This window comes from Carex rostrata, chromosome 25 (genome assembly GCF_964058835.1).
Source record: "Carex rostrata chromosome 25, lpCarRost1.2, whole genome shotgun sequence".
Classification (NCBI taxonomy): Eukaryota; Viridiplantae; Streptophyta; class Magnoliopsida; order Poales; family Cyperaceae; genus Carex; species Carex rostrata.
This window is the reverse complement of record NC_135942.1, coordinates 2068460-2086778: the sequence shown is the minus strand read 5'-3', so window position 1 is coordinate 2086778 and position 18319 is coordinate 2068460. Positions and strand designations below refer to the sequence as shown.

Genomic DNA, 18319 nt, shown 5'->3' with positions numbered 1-18319 from the left:
TTTTTGAAGTATTCATGGTGAACAAGTTATTGATGGTTCGTAAGTACGGACATGGTAAATTTCCAAACACTTGAAAATAACTATACACGGTACATGTCCGACAAACTACTAGAACTAACCCAGCTTGTTGCCTCCGCTGTATTATTTCTCATTTGCATCTAACTAGTAACGAGGAGCATAATTTTCATTAACATTTTCACGGTGTTATCTGGTAGGAACAAAAAAACTCTCCGTTTCTTCAGCCCTCGAAATGCAGTTTGTATGTTTAGAAATCCCTAATGACCGCATCAATGTATGCATTCAATGTAATTCCACAAAACCCCAAGTAAAACTAGTCGCTAATTACCCACCGAAGGGGACGTAGGCATGTAGCCCACAAACTAAGCATTTGATCATATATGACCAGAAATAACATTGCTTAAATTCTCAGACGACAATACAAAGAAGTTCAAAAATGGAAAGAAAAAGGAAGAAAAAAGGTACAAGGCAATAACAGCAAGCAATTATAACCAGCATCATAGACACTACATGAATCTGCTCTGATATATGCAAAATATAACAACAACAAGACAATCGTACAAGTCAAAGAAAAAATTGTTCTAACATAAACTAGTCAATCGGGACATGCAGGGGATCAGAAAAAGGCAGGCCGCCACCAAACAAAATAACTTCTATACAGAACCATCTTGAATCTCTATTTTTAATTCTGCACCACCTCACAAAACAAAGAACCAACAAATCCACACCAATACCAGTTACTTTAAACTATACCAATCGGTGAGTATTGCCATGACCCTTCTTTTCTAAATTGGACAGAGCTATTAACAAAGTAGATTTTGTTATTTGCAGGTAATTCAAACTTCACAGCTATTTCTCATTCTACCCTTCGTGCTTAGATATCTTATCTTGGTAAATGTAAAATGGTCAATAAATCATAAAAAAATGAACACTGCCCTGGGAACAACAAAACCTAACAGAAATATAGCACCGCCCAACTTAATCCTTCCCTTTCCAACCACACCATGCTCTCCCCTCTTGACATACCACAAATTTCACGGGATAATTGGGGTTATACCCCTTACACCTCATGGCCTTTGGTTGTGAGCACTCTTTTTCTTCAATACCATAAACGGTCATTTCTCTTCCAAGATTTGCACATCAAACAAATTGATGGTTATTGAGATCTCCTTCAAGGCACAACCAAATCAGCTTAGAGGATTTAAGGGAATAACCCCTTTTTACTGCAAGTAAACTTATTGCAGCCGAAACCGTTTTAGGGATAAAAAAGTGAGCCCCAAATCTCACTGGGGTGGAGTTTGGTGAGATGGAGGCTGAGTATTATACTGAGCGTAAGGTTGTGAGTACAGAGGGCTCATCAACCCCTGCAAATGACAAGATAATATAGGCATAAATAGCATATAAAATTTGGTCTTGAATGTAATTAAAGTAAAACCCGCTGTTATACCTGAGACTGGAGAGGAGGGAAATGGAGCTGAGAAGAATCCTCCTGTGATGGGTCATTGTAACCAGCTTGCGTAAACATCCCATGTGACCCAGGACCCGTGTGCTCCTACATTAATAAGTATAATAGCTAGTGTAAATCATTACAGCCCGTGTAAAAAGTAAAATACCTAAGCAGTATCTTGGAAATCAAATTTCATACCTGAGAGGCAATATCATTACTGGGACCCATGTGAGGGTAACCTGGGTGCGAATTTTGGTTCATGTAATTGCCAGGGAACCCGGGCTGAGCTGCCTGTGTGGCATATTCCATGCCATAGCCACCTTGAGATTGCTGTTGTTTCGAAAAAAATGATATAATATCAACAAACAAATAATTTTAAAAAATATTAACAAAAGAAAAGTGGGGGCTTTGAAATTTAAGCTAATTTCTACTAAAAAAAATTGAACCTGAGTAGAGAAATCAGCCATATTGTATGGGACATGAGACCCTTGGCTCTTGAAGTCTTCTCCAAAGAAATCCTGTTAAAAAAACATAAGATTAATTTAAGTTAAAGATTAAAATAAGTACAAAGAAAATTGTGTATCACTACCAGATGAATAAAGTACCTGAGACATGCCACCCATAGAAAAACCTTCACGGAATGTCTGGCTTAGACCTTGCATTGGTGCCTGAGAACACCAAATAACAAAGTATAGTTTACAAAGGATGTTCTACACAGTTCCTAAACAAAATAATTCATGGCATCAACTATCGAAATAATTAATGACCCACTAAGCCAATTTACATACCTGAGTCATCATTGCAGTCTGAGACAAAGGAGCCCCCGAGGGTTGACTATTCTGATCGCCAAATCCAAAGGGAGAACCTATACCCGCTAAGCCACCCTGCTGTGAGTTCTGTTGATGTGGTGGCAAATGGCCTCCAATGGTGCCACCGTTGCTGGCACCACCACGACCTGCCCCAGTGAAGCCTCTATTGCCATGTTGGGGCACCTGGGGGACGCCAATTGGTCCAGGTCCACCGCCACGTGTGGGAATAGCATAAGGTTGGGAGTGGGGTCCAGTGGCGAAAGCAGGAAAGGGGACACGAGCTGGAGGTGGAGGGCCCATAGGATATGATCCTGCAAATGCCTTACCATTTGGTGCTCCAAATTGTGGCCCAAAAGAGTGACCTGCATTTTGACAGAGAAATAAATGAGCTCATAGCAATATCATAAACCATCACAACACAGGCCAGCTTGTACCAATACCTGTACATAACTAATTGCACTGTTACCGGAAGCCCCGTACAACAAAACAGAATTAAAACAAAGATAAAACTAAAAGAAAAACCTAGTAGTAGTAATGCTGCTACAATATGGCATATCTTATACACGAGTAACGAACAACAAAAAAATATTTAAACAAGAAGTTACCTTTTCCACGGCCACCTCTTCTATCAGGAGTAGGGTTAGCAGAGCCAATAGGACCGTAGTTAGCTGCCGGCATAACACCAGGTCCACCACCAATGTAAAGTCTACGCTCATTGTACATCTAAATAAAAAGAAAAACATGTCATCACTCAAGTATTATAGTCACCACATCAAATAAACTGCATTTATGTGATGTAAAAGTAGGTAAAAGGAGTACCTTTTTGGGCTTCTGAAATTGCACCATACTCTGTTTTAAATTGTTCAGAGGACCTTCCACCAGGCATTCGTGTTCCTACATTAACATTTTTATGATAAATCAACGATCAGCTATTATGGAACCCCAAAAATATATTAATATGACATAATGATACATTAGAAGATTAACAGGGCAAAGAAGATAGGTTACCTTGTAATGGGTCAACAAGCTATTCCAGAGAGGCTGTTTGCTGAGCACTTTAGGGTTTCCAAGAATGACAATACCATACCGTGCACGTGTTAGTGCCACATTTAACCTCCTGGGATCATTAAGAAACCCAATGCCCTAAAAAATAAGATGTTCAATAAATGTCTGGGTAACAGGGATGCAATAATTGTGCGACCAAAGAGTGAAGGAAAGATATCTAACAAAAATGCAAAGTGTGTTTCGAATAAAGAACAAAGGATCAATACCTGGTGTTCATTGCTCCGGACACAAGACAAAATTATGTAATCTTTTTCCCTTCCCTGAAAGGAGTCAACACTGGCAACCTACAAAGGCAATAGTTTGTTCATCTATAGGGACTAATTTTGCTAGGAACCTACTTCCAGAAAGTTTATAAAGAAGGGGGGCTAACAAACCTCAATTTCCTTATAAAGCTGTTGTCGGAGAGCACCGTTTCTTGACATGTAATTTACAATATATGCCCTTTGCCCTTCATACGGTGTTATTACCCCAATCTTCATGATTTATACAAAAGAATAGTTATTATCTTGAAGACACATGACAATTTAAAACAATATATCAATTACTGTAATATATAACATACCTGACTTGGCACAACACCACTACGCAAGAAAGTTGTCACAAGTTTCTCAACATTTGATGCCTCGGTTCTATTCAAATATGATGTACCACTGGCACTTATCTCCTCTTGCCCCATCTAGATGAAACCATCAACAAAGTCAAACCAGAACCATCAGCCAAATGTTAGAGAGAGAGAGAATTATACTTGGCAGATACTGCCGGTATATCAAAAATAAAAATAAAAAATCATCGGGCATTATGGCTGCAGATACTATCTCGCTCATCTCACTGAAATTGGTGCTAAGATTGTTCACAACGATATCAGGGTTATCCATCAACTTTGCCAAAAGCTGCTTTGTGCCTCTTAACCTTGATCATTATAAACATCCAAACCGCTAAGGCAATATTGGGGATGTGAGCAAACAAACTTACCAGTAACTTACCTAATCCCACTAATGATCACTAAAACCTAACAAATATCTTTCCTACGATGATAGAAAAATTGAAAAATGAAACTAGAGTGATGAAGGAAGTTATTCTCACAAGCTGGAACGTTGCAACTAGTCAACATTGTATTATCTTCAATCCCAATATATTTCACAACATACTTCCCACTACTGAAATGGGTAATAAACAGGATTGACAAGATTCAAAGACAATTTCTATTCAGAAAGGAGATGGTTGGGTTATCTCAATGATTAACTGGGACTGTTTATCCCAGTTCCCAGAGAAATGGGAAGAAAAGAGAAGGAATGGGAGTACAAATTTGGAGGTGCAGAACATTTCCCTGTTACAATGATGGTGGTGGCATGCTTGCATGAACCCAACGGCCTCTGGACAACCATGGCGACTCCATTGCACCGGATTGAGTCCTATGGTCATTGGACCAAATTCAGTACGAGTCTTTTTTCTGGAGGCAACTAAATCAAATTAAGCCAGTGTTCCATGGGAGCTGCACACAAACAGTTGCAGATGGGATATTGATATTGTTCAGGTAGGACTCCTGGGAAGTACCACTGACCGGCCCATTTTTATTATTATTTTTTTGAAAGGGACCCTAAGCGCACGGTCCACAATAATCACTTAGGGACACAACACAAATCCTGAATGTTCGGCTCCCCAGCCTAAAGACTACCTAATCCAGTGGCACAGAAAGCAGCTGACGTTACTTTCAAATAACATCGTGTTGCAACCCTTTGAAATAGGAAAAGACAGAAAAATTTGCATACAGTGCGTTGATGGTAGGAGCAAAATAAGACGTGAGCACTTAACAGTGGAAACACAAGGCACTTCCCAACTGTCTAAATTTTTGTCCACCTAATGTAACGTTAGAAAATTCTACCAGATGAGGTCACATGATGAAACGTGGACTAAAGTGTGTTGTGGACTGCCTACTGTGCAATGACTATTTGGTGGCATTTGAGCTGCTTCTACTCTTCCTATGCCCCTATGCAGTACAAATCTGAACCGACATATCTTCAGTGCTGGGATATGGGGGCATTTTTTTTTAAAAGCTTGATAGTGACTATCAAGTGAAGGGATATGGGGTCATGGTAACGTCTAAATCGGTATTTTCGCACCACTCAAGGGAACTGATAAGATCGCAAGAGCAGAGAGTGAAGAACCAGTGGACATCTTCCTGTGCACCGGTTTACAATTTTGGAAGCAGCGTAACCGGACAGTATTTACTGGCAAACATACCGCCAGACATGCTGACAGAAATGATAGTGCATGAAGGGCAGTTATTGGAGGAAGTACTGCTTGTTTTGTTTGAATGTTGGGTGTTATTTTCAGAATGTTGGATATTGGATATTAGATATTAGATAGCCTTGTAGTTCAATGTATTTCTAACGCACACCATTGATGTATTATTTGTACATTTAATTAAATTCAGCTTGGCAGCCACTGCCAAATATGCAAGTGTGTGTGAGAGAGAGAGAGACAGAGAGAGATACCTGGACATAAAAAAACATCGGGTGATTAGGAACAGGCCAAGGGAAGTCAATGCCAGTCATCTGCCTCTCATTGATGGTCACTCCATTTTGTAAGGTACCTTCATAGAAACAATTTGAGGGGAACTCTGACAATGATGGATGCATCCTATATTGTACCTGAAATTCAACATTCAACTTGGTGACTACCACGTAGTACAGCCTATAATTTTTTTTCAAGATAGATTATATTAACAAATACCTGGAGCCTAAAGGGTTTGACGCCAAGGAGCACAAGCCGTTCAAAGAGTGACTGAGCCAGACCTGCACGAGCTGCTTTTTTACACATTATCACTGGACCTAGCTGACAGTGATCCCCTACAAGTACAACCTAAGCAAACAAAAGTAAAAGGGAGACCAATGAAATTTATAAGAAAAAAAATTAATATTTTGCTCTATCAGTTTTTTGTTATTAATTGAAATTGTCTTACTAGTTTATATGGCATATAAAGTTTTTAAAATCATCATTTAGTACCTGCTTGACACCAAGGACAAGGGGAATAAGGCACTCTGGCTCTGTTGACTGTGTAGACTCATCAATAAGAACCTTAAACAATAAATATACAAAATTAATGTATGTTTAGTATACCAATATTAGTCTAAAACAACTAAAGAATAACGAGTTACCTGGCGAAAACGGAAGTTAGAAAGACGAGGGTCTCCTGCTCCAACACAAGTGCAACAGAGGACATCAGCACTTTGTAAAATCTCTCTTTCTGTGGCCCGTTTTAAGGCCTTGTACTTCTTCTCATCGCCGCTTGACAATTCACCTATGTAACAAAATTATGATAAAAGAGTTACCAAGGGAACCACACGCTACACTCCTTACAATAAATATTAGATACAGAATACTAATAATAACAACAATAACAATAATGATGATAATAACGATAAATATTAGATTAGAGAGGGAAGAAACCTTGCTCATCCTTGAGTAGTTGTAGTTTATGCAATTCGCTCTTATCTGTGTTGTCAAGATGACGCACCTGTAGTAGTATGTCACTTATTATGTCAAGTGAAGTGTAGAAGAAAATTCTTAGTACAACCTTATAACTTTTATGCAGCAAGTGATACCTGATAGTGAAGTGTGAGATGCTCAACTGGGGAGGAGATGGCCTCTCTTGATTTCGCACATAGCCTAACAACCTTTTTTTCATGAAAACCAAAGTTAAAGCTGCAAAATAGTAGTACAAAGAGAAGATTTAATGATACAAAAAATATACTTCAACAATATTATTCTACCTTCAAACCAGTAGCGCTCATCTTCTCGGCCAATTGGTCAACAGCCACATTGCTTGGAGCACACACCAAAACCTAATCATTCACCAAATATACACTTCAAAATTTCAAAAAAGGAACCAAAATAATGGAATAGACCAGGCACACTAAAAGATTAATTTTATCTTATACCTGGCCTTGGCCTTGTTTAGCCATGTGATATACAATAGCAGCAGATGTGACAGTTTTACCCGTACCAGGTGGCCCCTGTATCAGGCTCACTGGCTTCTGAAGCACACTCTTTACTGCCAATACCTACAGCAGAAACACAACCTATATTACTTTTGCTGGAAAACAAATATATATTGAGAGGTATGTCTGGTAACAGCAGGTGTACTTACCTGAGAAGCATTTAATTCAGGGAGGCCAGGAGCACCAAAACGACGAGGGAGAGGGTTGCGCACAACTTGATGTTCTACTTCATGTCCCAGTAGGTGATGGTAAATGTACCTACATATTCATCACATTAATAAATTGAAGTACTCAATGTGCATGTATGAAAAAAAAATTGCATTTGTCAAAAACTCACCCACTAACACTAGTTTCATCAACAGCAAATGTTTTCATGGCACTTTGCATGCGATCAAAGCTGGTACTCTTCCATACAAAGTCCACACTAAAACCATGGCTCAAGTCCACTGGAACTCCCTATTATTTTTATTAATAGCAATGATGTCAAAAAATAGATTACCAAACTAAAATTATATAGGAAAAAAGTAAACAAAACAATTGTAATGTACTCTACCTGGCTGGCACGTAGTTCAAGCGCAACTTCCTCCTGAGCAGTAAGCTTAATCTGAGTAGAGAGAAAAATATTATTTGATCAGAGTAGAGACAATAATACTCTTACATAATTATCAACAACTATTTCTAATCTCATAAAAAGTTATCATATTAAACAAGAAGCGTGTGAATCACAAATGTACCACATGGCCCACAGATTGCCAAGCAGGATGAGTACTATCCCCAGGATATCTGAGTCTCAGTTCATCTCCTGCCACAAGCCTCAATTCATTGTCCTCCTAAAATCGTAACAATATTTTATAATAACTATGCATTAGTATATATCCATTGAACTTGATTTAAATTTAGTATTTGATGCTAAAAAGGGGGATACCTTGGGAAAAACAAAGTATGCAATGCGTTTCTTGTTGAGACCAACATCCCATCTAACTGTTAAGTTGTCCTTGCTTTGCGATTCTTTCATCATCTGCAATTTTATCATTTTGTATCAGATGATGAAGAAACAATATAATACATCAGCAAATGTGAGAGGAAATTTTCAGAATCATATTAAAAGAAGTAATGAACCTTGTCATAGTCAGCTTCAAGCTTTATTAGTGGTGCAAACACATTTTGATACTGCAAAAGAAAATCACAATATAATAAAAGTTACAAATCTTTGTACAAATTTCAAGCGAAAAAACGACCGAGTTAATTTGAGGAAATAAGAGGAACCTGATAAGCATCTTCATATTTTATAGCAACAGACATGGGTTCATCATCAACACCCGGTTTCTCTAGATCCTCGAGAGACGCATCAGGATTAGTTTTCCATAGCTCTTCTACTTTATTTATCTGCTGTGCGCTTATCTGTCTTGCTCTCAGTTGTTCTTGTTCAGATGGCACCTGATTAATCATGAACCCATCCAAATTATAAATAAAAAGAGAGATTTATCATTTTCGAGCTTTAAGTGCTTATTTTTACAAGCAGAAAGAGACCAACTAATTGCCAGCATTAGGAAAAATTAAGCAACAATTTGTGACATTCAGAAAGGCCACGCATAACTTAAAATAAGCACACACTAACTAGTTGCCATGACAAATAAAGAAGACCAATCAGCCCTTGCTTGAATAATTCAAACATACTTTTTAATCATTTTAGACCTTATATCAAAGAAATCAAGATGGTTTTCTCACTAAATTGAAATTATGTGCATTGTATTCATTACTATTTTTCTACATCTTATTTCTCCAGCTCAAGCTCTGACCACCTATATTGCAACATAATTATAAGAAACAACTATCTTATCCCACTGCCGAATTCATTATGCTTTCCAACTGATGTTGAGAATATGTGCAAAAGAGAAGGACAATAACCTTGACAAGCCAAGGGAGAAAGCATCGATCATCAATGAGAGGGCACCATTGGCTGAGGTCCCAATTCATGTCCTTTAATGCATTCACACTTAGGCATGGCTCTCTACACAGTAACACTACCACGTTATCAGTTTTAGCTGAAATAAAACCGAGCAGAAACACATTTCTGCACCCGCAATTGTAGCACTCTAGAATTGTTTCTCCCAGCGGGCTATCCTTGTGGAGGCACACTTCCTTGTGTTTTGCCCGAACCTATGCATTTCACGTGTAGATGTATATACAGCCGGTTAGAAATCAGGGTTAGGTGCTGCAATTCATGCTATATGCTAGATTATGACCTTAGCCAACCTATTTAAGTGCCAAACTAACTTCAGTTGTTTGTTGGTTTCCAATTTTGTTGGTCCAAATGAGTAAAATTATGCTGAATATAAGAAAACTGAATCAATGCTTGAGGTGTGGTGACCACATTGAACTCAATTAAACAAAAAGAACGGAAAAAATCTGGCAGAGAATACTAATAAAAAAGAGAGTGATTAGAGGTACCAGGTGATTGACAATGTGAGAACCAGAAGTGTTGCCGCGGGAGTTGCAAAACCACTTACGACAACTGGGGATATTGCAGCGCACCACACAAGCAGGATTATGGATTCCACAATATCTACATGCATGCTCCACAAAACGTCCTTTTTCATCCTCATATCTGTTAGAACAAAATAAAAAATAACATTTGTTACTTTTTAAATCCATTATTATTTTTTAAGCTATTGTTCACAAGTAGGCAGGAAATCCCTCCACAATAACTGAAAATCTGAAGCCTCAATCTCAGGTATTAAGTTTATGCTGGATAGGTTATAAGTAAATTTGGACTCCAGTTCCTTATCAGAATAAAAATTAACTAGTTTAAAATTGACCAGAGCTGATTTCAAATTCATTCCAACACCAGAACACAAGTGAAGAAATTAAAGAAGTGTCCCAGTCATGGGAACTGATTAAATTGTTATTCTAAAAAGGTGTCCACTATTTGCTTTTATCAGCAACAAATAAGCCCCCTGGAGAAAGAAAATTAATTAATAGCCCTGAATACAAGTATGCTCTGCCTCCAAATCACCCAAAAAAAAACCAAAAGACCTAATTTGCAATATGCTGTGGCTTCAACAAGTCCACCAAAATAGCAACCTTTCAATATTATCCTTCTTCAATTTCTTCCTAATTTTTGCCAGTGTGGAAATTCATAATTTTTCCAAGAATTCCAAGGGCCATCTAAATTCGCAATCCCAACAAAATAAGTCAAAATATGGAAATTCAATATTACCCGTCTTCAGTTTCTTCGAAATTTAGATTCCCGATTCCAGCAGCGATCGAATCCGCCTGACTAACAACAGCTACTCCACCTCCGTTCCCGTTACGAACCTTGGAAGATGACGTGGCGGGCGGAGACAGAGCCGCTTCAGCTGGCTCCCGGTCCGGTTCTGGCTCGGGTGGGGAAGGTGGAGGAGGCCATGCTGCGCCACGGGAGTAGCTAAACGGGTCGTAAGCTGATTCGGACTCCGATTCGTTCTGGGTATTGAACTCCAAGAAGGTATAAGCGGAGTGGGACCCACCTGCAGCGTTAGTATCGGGCTGAGATGCTGTATCATATAGGTCGCCGGTTTGGGAATCCGACATGATGCTTTTCAGATGTTAGGGTTTGGTTAGAGGAGAGGAAGAAAGGAGAAGAGAACGAGGTTAGGGTTTGGTTAGAGGAGAGGAAGAAAGGAGAAGAGAACGAGGTTAGGGTTTAGTTTGGGAGAGAGACGGAGATGCGAAGGAATAAGAAATCACGAAAGAGCGTTATTTAGAATGTGCTAATCCTCTGAGGTAACCGAATATTAATGTTTAGATCCAAACCGTCCGATCAGAATCCGGGCCAATCCGCACGAATATTTTTTAGATCGGATTCTGATCGGACGATCCAGATATAAAAAGAAATATTCAGTTACCTTATGGGAAGTCAATGGGGTCTTACGAAGGTACCCTTTTTGACAGACGAGAGAAGAAATTGATTCGGTTCATTGGACCGGATCTTGTCACCGACGCAAGAATCAGGAGAGTCTAACCGAATAGCCGAATTTTTTATTAATAGAAAACAAATAAATAAAATATCGAAAAAAAAGATGGTTTTGAGATTTATCAATATATAAACAAATCGGGATGGTTTATTCCGTTCAGATTATAGATTATCCCATCTGGTCCTGTAGCTTTTTGTTTGTTTTTTTTTTTTTTATTTCTAGTTTCATCTTAGATAATGAAAAAAAAAATTAAAAATGTTACAGTATTAGACAGGATAATCTATCCCGTCCAAATTTTTTTTTTCTGCTAAGCGAAATCAGCAACTAATCTAGTCGGATAAATTAAAGAAAGCCGGACGGAATAATTGAACCCTTCCGTTGGACGGAAAAATTCGTCCCAATCTATATGTATATAGATAAAACTCAAAAGTCATCCATTTTTCGATATTTTATTTATTTATTTTCTATTAATAAAAAATTATGCATTGAACAGTGGACCCGTCTCAAACTAAAAAGGGATTATTATATTTTAAGGAGGGGAATTTTTCTTTTTCCAGAACAGAAAATCAACCATTCATTTTACATCCTACGGTTGATCGAATAAATTGCCGATTTTTCATTGGCATGCCTTTCTAGACGAGAAATAACGAAACCTATCCTACTAGACTATAAAAGTAGTTACAAACTGTCGCATAGTATGAGATAGTTACGTGTCAAAATCAAAAATTGTATTTGCATCGATAAAAATAAGAATTCAGAGTAGAACTAGCTGTTTTTACATCTCCAACGGCGATTGCTTATGGATTGCTTATGCTGATGTGTTAATTTTTTGTAATTACTGGATTGTATGGCTATTACATTGTCTGAAATTTTAATATTCTATTGAATGATTTATAGCACAAATCAAACACCCTCTAAAGAATTTGACGAGTTTGAAAACGTCCTGGTTCTACTCTTATCTATTTTAATCCCATTAATGAATATTGTTGAATGATTATTTTCTTTATTGATATTTTTTTTTATAAATATATATTATTTTGTGTGATTTTTTATTATTATTTTATAATATGTTTCATTGCAATCCACAAACACAATACTATATTAATGGTTCTACTCTTATCTATTTTAATACCATTAATGAATATTGTTGAGTGATTATTTTCTTTATTGGTATTTTTTTATAAATATATATTATTTTGTGTGATTTTTTATTATTATTTTATAATATGTTTCATTGCAATCCACAAACACAATACTATATTAATTTTTTTCATTCATGCCGATCAATAATTACAGTATAAAATATTAGGACAGTGATAACAATCCCGACAGGTTTATCCCCGGATTTATCCCCGCAGATACTGCCAAAAAAAACATGGGGGGACCGCCTAATCATTAATGAGCGTTTAAAAAACTGCGGGTATTTAACTTGAAGCATTAAAGTATTTACCTTGAATTTGTCAGGTATTAAACCCTATGCAATGATCTCTATTTATGAAAAAATAAATCAATCCATTAATTGTCCCCGCACAAAATTTCCTTTTTTTTTGAATCGTCCCCGCACAACTGGGGACCATTAAACATGGGGGGACCGCTCAATCATTAATGAACGTTTAAAAAACTGTTAGTATTTACCTTGAAGCATCAAAGTATTTAACTTGAATTTATCAAGTATTAAACCCTATGCAATGATCTCTATTTATGAAAGAATAAATCAATCCATTAATTGTTCCTGCACAAAATTTCTTTTTTTTTTTTAATCGTCCCCGCACAACTGGAGACCATTAAATAAACAATCCTCTCACCCAATGATAAATACTCTGAGACATAATGATAAATACTTTATGTTACATGAGTAAATACTTGACATTATATGGATAAATACTTTATGTTACATGGATAAATATTTCTCAGACATACTTGCAACTTTTAGTAAAACATCAATGATAAATACTCTAATGCATAATAATAAATATTTTATGTTACATGGATAAATACTTTGTATTGCATAGATAAATACTTATCAGACATAATTGCAACTTACAGTAAAACATCAATGATAAATACTCTATGTTACATGGATAAAAACTCTATGTTACAAGGGTAAATACTTCTCAGAAATAATGATAAATACTTTTTTGAACATCAATTAACAGATAAGCATTTATTAACAGTGATTGTTATTAGATAACAGTATAATTAATGCGCAGATTGTTTTTAAAGCAATAATTAACGCGGGAATTGTTATTAGAGGAATGCATAATTAATGCGGGGATGGGAGTGGGGGGTTCTTATAATTAGCGGGGGGATAAAATGAAACTTTTAGGGAAATTAGTGGGGGGGTAAAAGGAAACTTTTAGGGAAATTAGTAGGGGGGTATATGGCAGTTAAGGAAGAGAGAGAGTGCGGGGAAAATGGGAGAATGGGAGTGGGGGGTTTGTTATAATTATTCAAAATATTAATAGAGTGTAAGTCAGTTGATTTTTTTAACCAAGAAAATCTGTAGGATTCTCTGAACTTATGCATCCTAATCTAAACTTATCCGAACAATAATTTGATTTTTCCAAATTAATAAAGTATTAATTTTGTGTTTGATGAAATGTATTTAGAATTCGTTATCTATAACAATGAAGATTAGATGAGCTTAACTATTCTATATTTTGAGTAGAATTAGGTGTTCTCAAGCTCATAACTTAATTCTAAAATACATCATTATGATATTAAAAGACAAATTAAAACTGTTGAAATATATTTACTTTATAAATAATGTATTTACAAGTCAAATTTATAAAAATCAAGCGATAAAAAAAATAAAAAGTTTTTAAGTTAGTATTTAATACCGTAATACGTTCAATTTTCTTATTTGTTAATCGCTTGACTTCATACTAAATTAATTAAAAAAATATTTAAATTTAATATATATTGGTCATTTTAAAGTCGATCTCGTAATTTTTGAAGTACAATTCACCAAAATAATCTAACAAGCTTAAGAACTAGTTCTACTCTGAATTCTTATTTTTATCGACGCAAATACAATTTTTTATTTTGACACCTAACTATCTCCTGCTACGTGACAGTTCGTAACTATATAGTCTACTAGGATAGATTTCGTGATTTCTCGTCTAAGCGTATTCTCTGCGGAGTTTTTCTGTGCAGAACTTTTAATCTGGTATGTTCGTTTTAAATCGGACGGACCAGATCAGATCTTGCTCGAATTTAAAAAAAAATTCTCAAAATTTGCGGAACTTTTAATCCGGTCCGTCCAATCCGAAATAAACAAACCAAATTAAAAGCTCCGCAGAAGATATCATTTCTAGAAAGAATGCGCGTCCTCTGCATTACATGAACCTGCTCGTCAATAAAAAAAAAACATGATTCTGCTTAAGCTGCCGTGGCTGGTTTCGCCGATTTTTTTAAAATACCCAAATATTAAATAAAATTATTAAAAATAACCACGTTATCTCTAAAATTTTAAAAATACCCACCCCGCGGATATTATCCGCGCTCCGTAATATTAATTTCCCCCCGCGGATAATATCCGCGCTCCGGGTCTCTTATTTATTTTATTTTTTTTGGCACAATTTTTGGTTATAAAATGGATCAGAGAGACTTCAGAGATAGAGAAGGAGAAAGAGAAGGAGAAAGAGAGGAGAAGAAGAGAAGGAATAAGCTGGTAAATCAGGTATGCACTGTTCACGTATTTACTATTTATGTATATGTATTTTCTTTTCATGCACTGGTCATATACATGTACGTATACGTATTTACTGTTCACGCACTGTTCATGTACTATTCCCACCTACTGTTTGTTCACTGTTCATGTACTGTTTAATCACTGTTTAAATACTGTTCATATGTACTGTTCAAACACTGTAGAATTACTATTCGTAAATACTGTTCATTAACTGTAGAAATATTGTTCCTGAACACTGTTCAATCACTGTTCATATGTACTGTTCAATCACCGTTTAAATACTGTTCATATGTACTGTTCAAACACTGTAGAATTACTGTTCCTAAATACTGTTCAATCACTGTTCATTAACTGTAGAAATATTGTTCCTAAATACTGTTGACAATTGAAATCAGTAAAATGACTAAATATTTGACATTTGTGAATGTAGTTCATTGGCCATGTCTATTGGAATTTCAGTACATTTTGGAGGGAAGTTCATAAATGATCAGTATGGTGTACGTTACTCCATACCTGCAGTAAATACGTATTGGGTTGAAGAAAATTTCTCATTCGAGGAGTTGCATTCACTTATTTATGAAGCGAGCGGCTACAATAGGAATCACTGGAAATTAGAAATACAGGCCCGTATGCTCCAAGCAGGAAAGTATCTCAGAATCACATTGCGAGACGAATGAGCGTTTAGAGGCCTGCTTAGGAAGGTTGTGAGGTCCGGTGATCCTCTGTTGGAAGTTTTTGCATGCCGAATTAACAGAGAGTCAGGAGCTAGATGTTCATCCCAAAATTTGGCTGTAGAAAATTATCAACCAAATTATGAACCACACACTCCTCTATTCGTACCCGGACCAATGCCAGTACTAGAACCAGAACCAGAAATATACAATGATTCACCCCAATCTCCACCTTTTATCCAACCTCAACCACAATGTCCACCTTTTATCCCACATATATCCGTAGGTTCTCCATCCTTACCTGGACCTGAACCAAATCCTCACCCCAGACCGCCACCAGTACATGAAGATCCAAACGAGTCAGAATTTGAATTTATGAACGAGGTACCGGATGAGAATCTGCAAACTGGGGATGAATGGGGGGAAGGAGACTTGGATGATGAGGTAGATGAGGAAGATGAAGAAGATGAAGAAGATGAAGAAGAATACACACAGCCCACTGTGAGGCAAAATAGAGATATGTCGTTAAGTGGCCGTTCTGAGACTCACCCGTTTCTAAACTTCAATGACACATCTGCTTTTCGAGAAACAGATGTTTCTTACTACGGTCATCGGATTGAATACAAGAGTGAGCTCGCAGCAGGCCAATTCTTCGCCAACAAAAAGCAACTGACGAAAAAAATCAGAGAGTACCATGTTGACAAGAACCAAGAGATACATACGAAGAGAAGTGACACATCCTGGCTAGAAATTAGATGCAGCACTTCGGGTTGTCGTTTTAAACTGAAGGCAAAAGCAACCCGCACCAGCTCGAGATACATCAGCGGGACAGTATCACCGCCCGAATCAGGGAACATAATAGAACCAAATAGGTCCATCAGGAAGGCCCGTGTATATCTGTAATATTAAAATTAGAAGGCAACTCATTTTTCGGCATTAATTATAGTACAATTTAAATTTATTTCCTAATAGTTTTTTGAGTACCTCTGAATCTCGAGCTCTGTGGCATGCCGATCCAAACCTCCCGCAAATAGAGCTCGCAGCTTCGTCTTCTTGATAGCGTATCTGGACTTCCCATTATAATCCCGTATATCTCCTTCAGCTCCCAACAGCTCTGCGAGTCTGTCATTGATCATGTCATCATCCTCCTCAGGGGGGTCAGATATGCCACCATGGGCTCACCCTGGATGGGCAGACCCCATAGGACACTAACGTCCTGGAGAGTCACTGTCATCTCTCCGAACGGTAGGTGGAACGTCTGAGTCTCAGGGCGCCATCGCTCCACTAGTCCTGCCATGAGGGACTCATTAATGGCCTTAGTCTCCGTCTCCATAATATCGACCAAATGATGCAGTCCCAAATTTTGTAGATACTGGTCCATCAACGAGTAGTACTGTATACTAGGATGCCGACTCCTAGCCTCTACAATCTCCTCACTCTGTGTTGAAAGAAATAAACAACATAAAAAATTGAAAATACGACAACTCCACAAAATTTAAACTTAAAAAAGTAATAAAGTACCTCAATAGATGCCAGTGAAACTCGGTGATCTGCGTGAGTCATCCATAATAGAGGACTAAAATGTTCCGTGCTATTATCTGGAATTGGCTCAAGATCAGGGTCCGGTGGTGGTACTCTCCTAGGCCGTCCCCGTCCCCTAGCCGCCATCCTACGTTAAAAAAAATTAGACATGCTACAATTGGGTACAATTCACTAATTGCGGTAAAAATATGCTAAATTAGGCTAATATGCAAAAAAATGGATTATTCGGGTAAAATATGCTAAAACATGTCAAAATATACTCAAATATAATGAAAAAATGGAACATGATTACAATTAAAAGATATAGCCCAAGTGATATTGAACTCAAGTGAATTTTCTATATGAAAGTGAAAGCTACATTAATTCATTATTTATAATAAAAGAATTAAATCTAGTATAATTACATAACTAAAAGAAAGGCCTTATCACTCGAATCTTCTCCTAATCGTATTAAAACCTCTAATAATCAACTAAGCACGAACCTCTAAAAAACCAGTGTCATCTAATTCCAAAAGAAAATCTCATTTGGAATCAGATGTCAATGGCCTGTAAACAGTACTAGCAAAGCACCAATCAAATCTATGTAATTTTTTTTTCAAATTAACAGTAATAGAAAATTCTCTAATATAAGAAGCTATTAAAAAAAATACAAACTCATGTTCCCTAAAATACAAACAAATTATGGTTTTATTTTAATTTTACAAAAATAGTTAATGAGCTCATCATTGACTTCCAAATTATTAAAAATAAGCTCTAAATGAGAGTTTGTAATAGGCATCTTCATAAAGAAAACGGATGCCGTCCTCATCTAAATGAAACATTTTATAAATTCAGTCTCTAGGAGAATACTATATAGAACAAATTACATTCCTTAGATGTTCTTTTGAAGAAAAAAAACGGCTCACAAGATCTTAACGCTCCATCTAAATTGGATTATCTCAGTAGGTAATAGTAATGCACAACTGATCTCATATGCATATTACATAATGGTCCACATTATGGACTCTTTATTTTTATTTATATAATCCAAACAGTCGATCTGAACAATTCAACATGATCTTTATGTGAAAATATATTTGGATACCAAATTTTACATTTGTTATAATTTTTTACTAT

The 18319-nt window shown here is 36.7% G+C and overlaps 1 protein-coding gene across 1 annotated transcript; it reads right to left on the bottom strand.

The window, feature by feature from the left end:
• Positions 1 to 475: 475 nt before the first annotated feature.
• On the bottom strand, positions 476 to 11069 carry LBA1 (RNA helicase). The gene is made up of 30 exons (XM_078292222.1): positions 10561 to 11069; positions 9792 to 9948; positions 9249 to 9500; positions 8607 to 8777; positions 8460 to 8510; positions 8266 to 8358; positions 8075 to 8170; positions 7894 to 7944; positions 7678 to 7796; positions 7490 to 7598; positions 7281 to 7403; positions 7113 to 7184; positions 6945 to 7016; positions 6790 to 6856; positions 6498 to 6640; positions 6346 to 6417; positions 6073 to 6201; positions 5835 to 5990; positions 3902 to 4015; positions 3714 to 3812; positions 3546 to 3623; positions 3283 to 3417; positions 3094 to 3168; positions 2880 to 2997; positions 2254 to 2636; positions 2071 to 2133; positions 1912 to 1983; positions 1664 to 1795; positions 1466 to 1570; positions 476 to 1382 (listed from the first exon to the last, which is right to left on the bottom strand). The coding sequence occupies exons 1-30, from the start codon at positions 10911 to 10913 to the stop codon at positions 1302 to 1304; spliced, it is 3741 nt and encodes a 1246-aa protein (XP_078148348.1). The 5' UTR covers positions 10914 to 11069; the 3' UTR covers positions 476 to 1301.
• Between the last annotated feature and the right edge of the window lie 7250 nt (positions 11070 to 18319).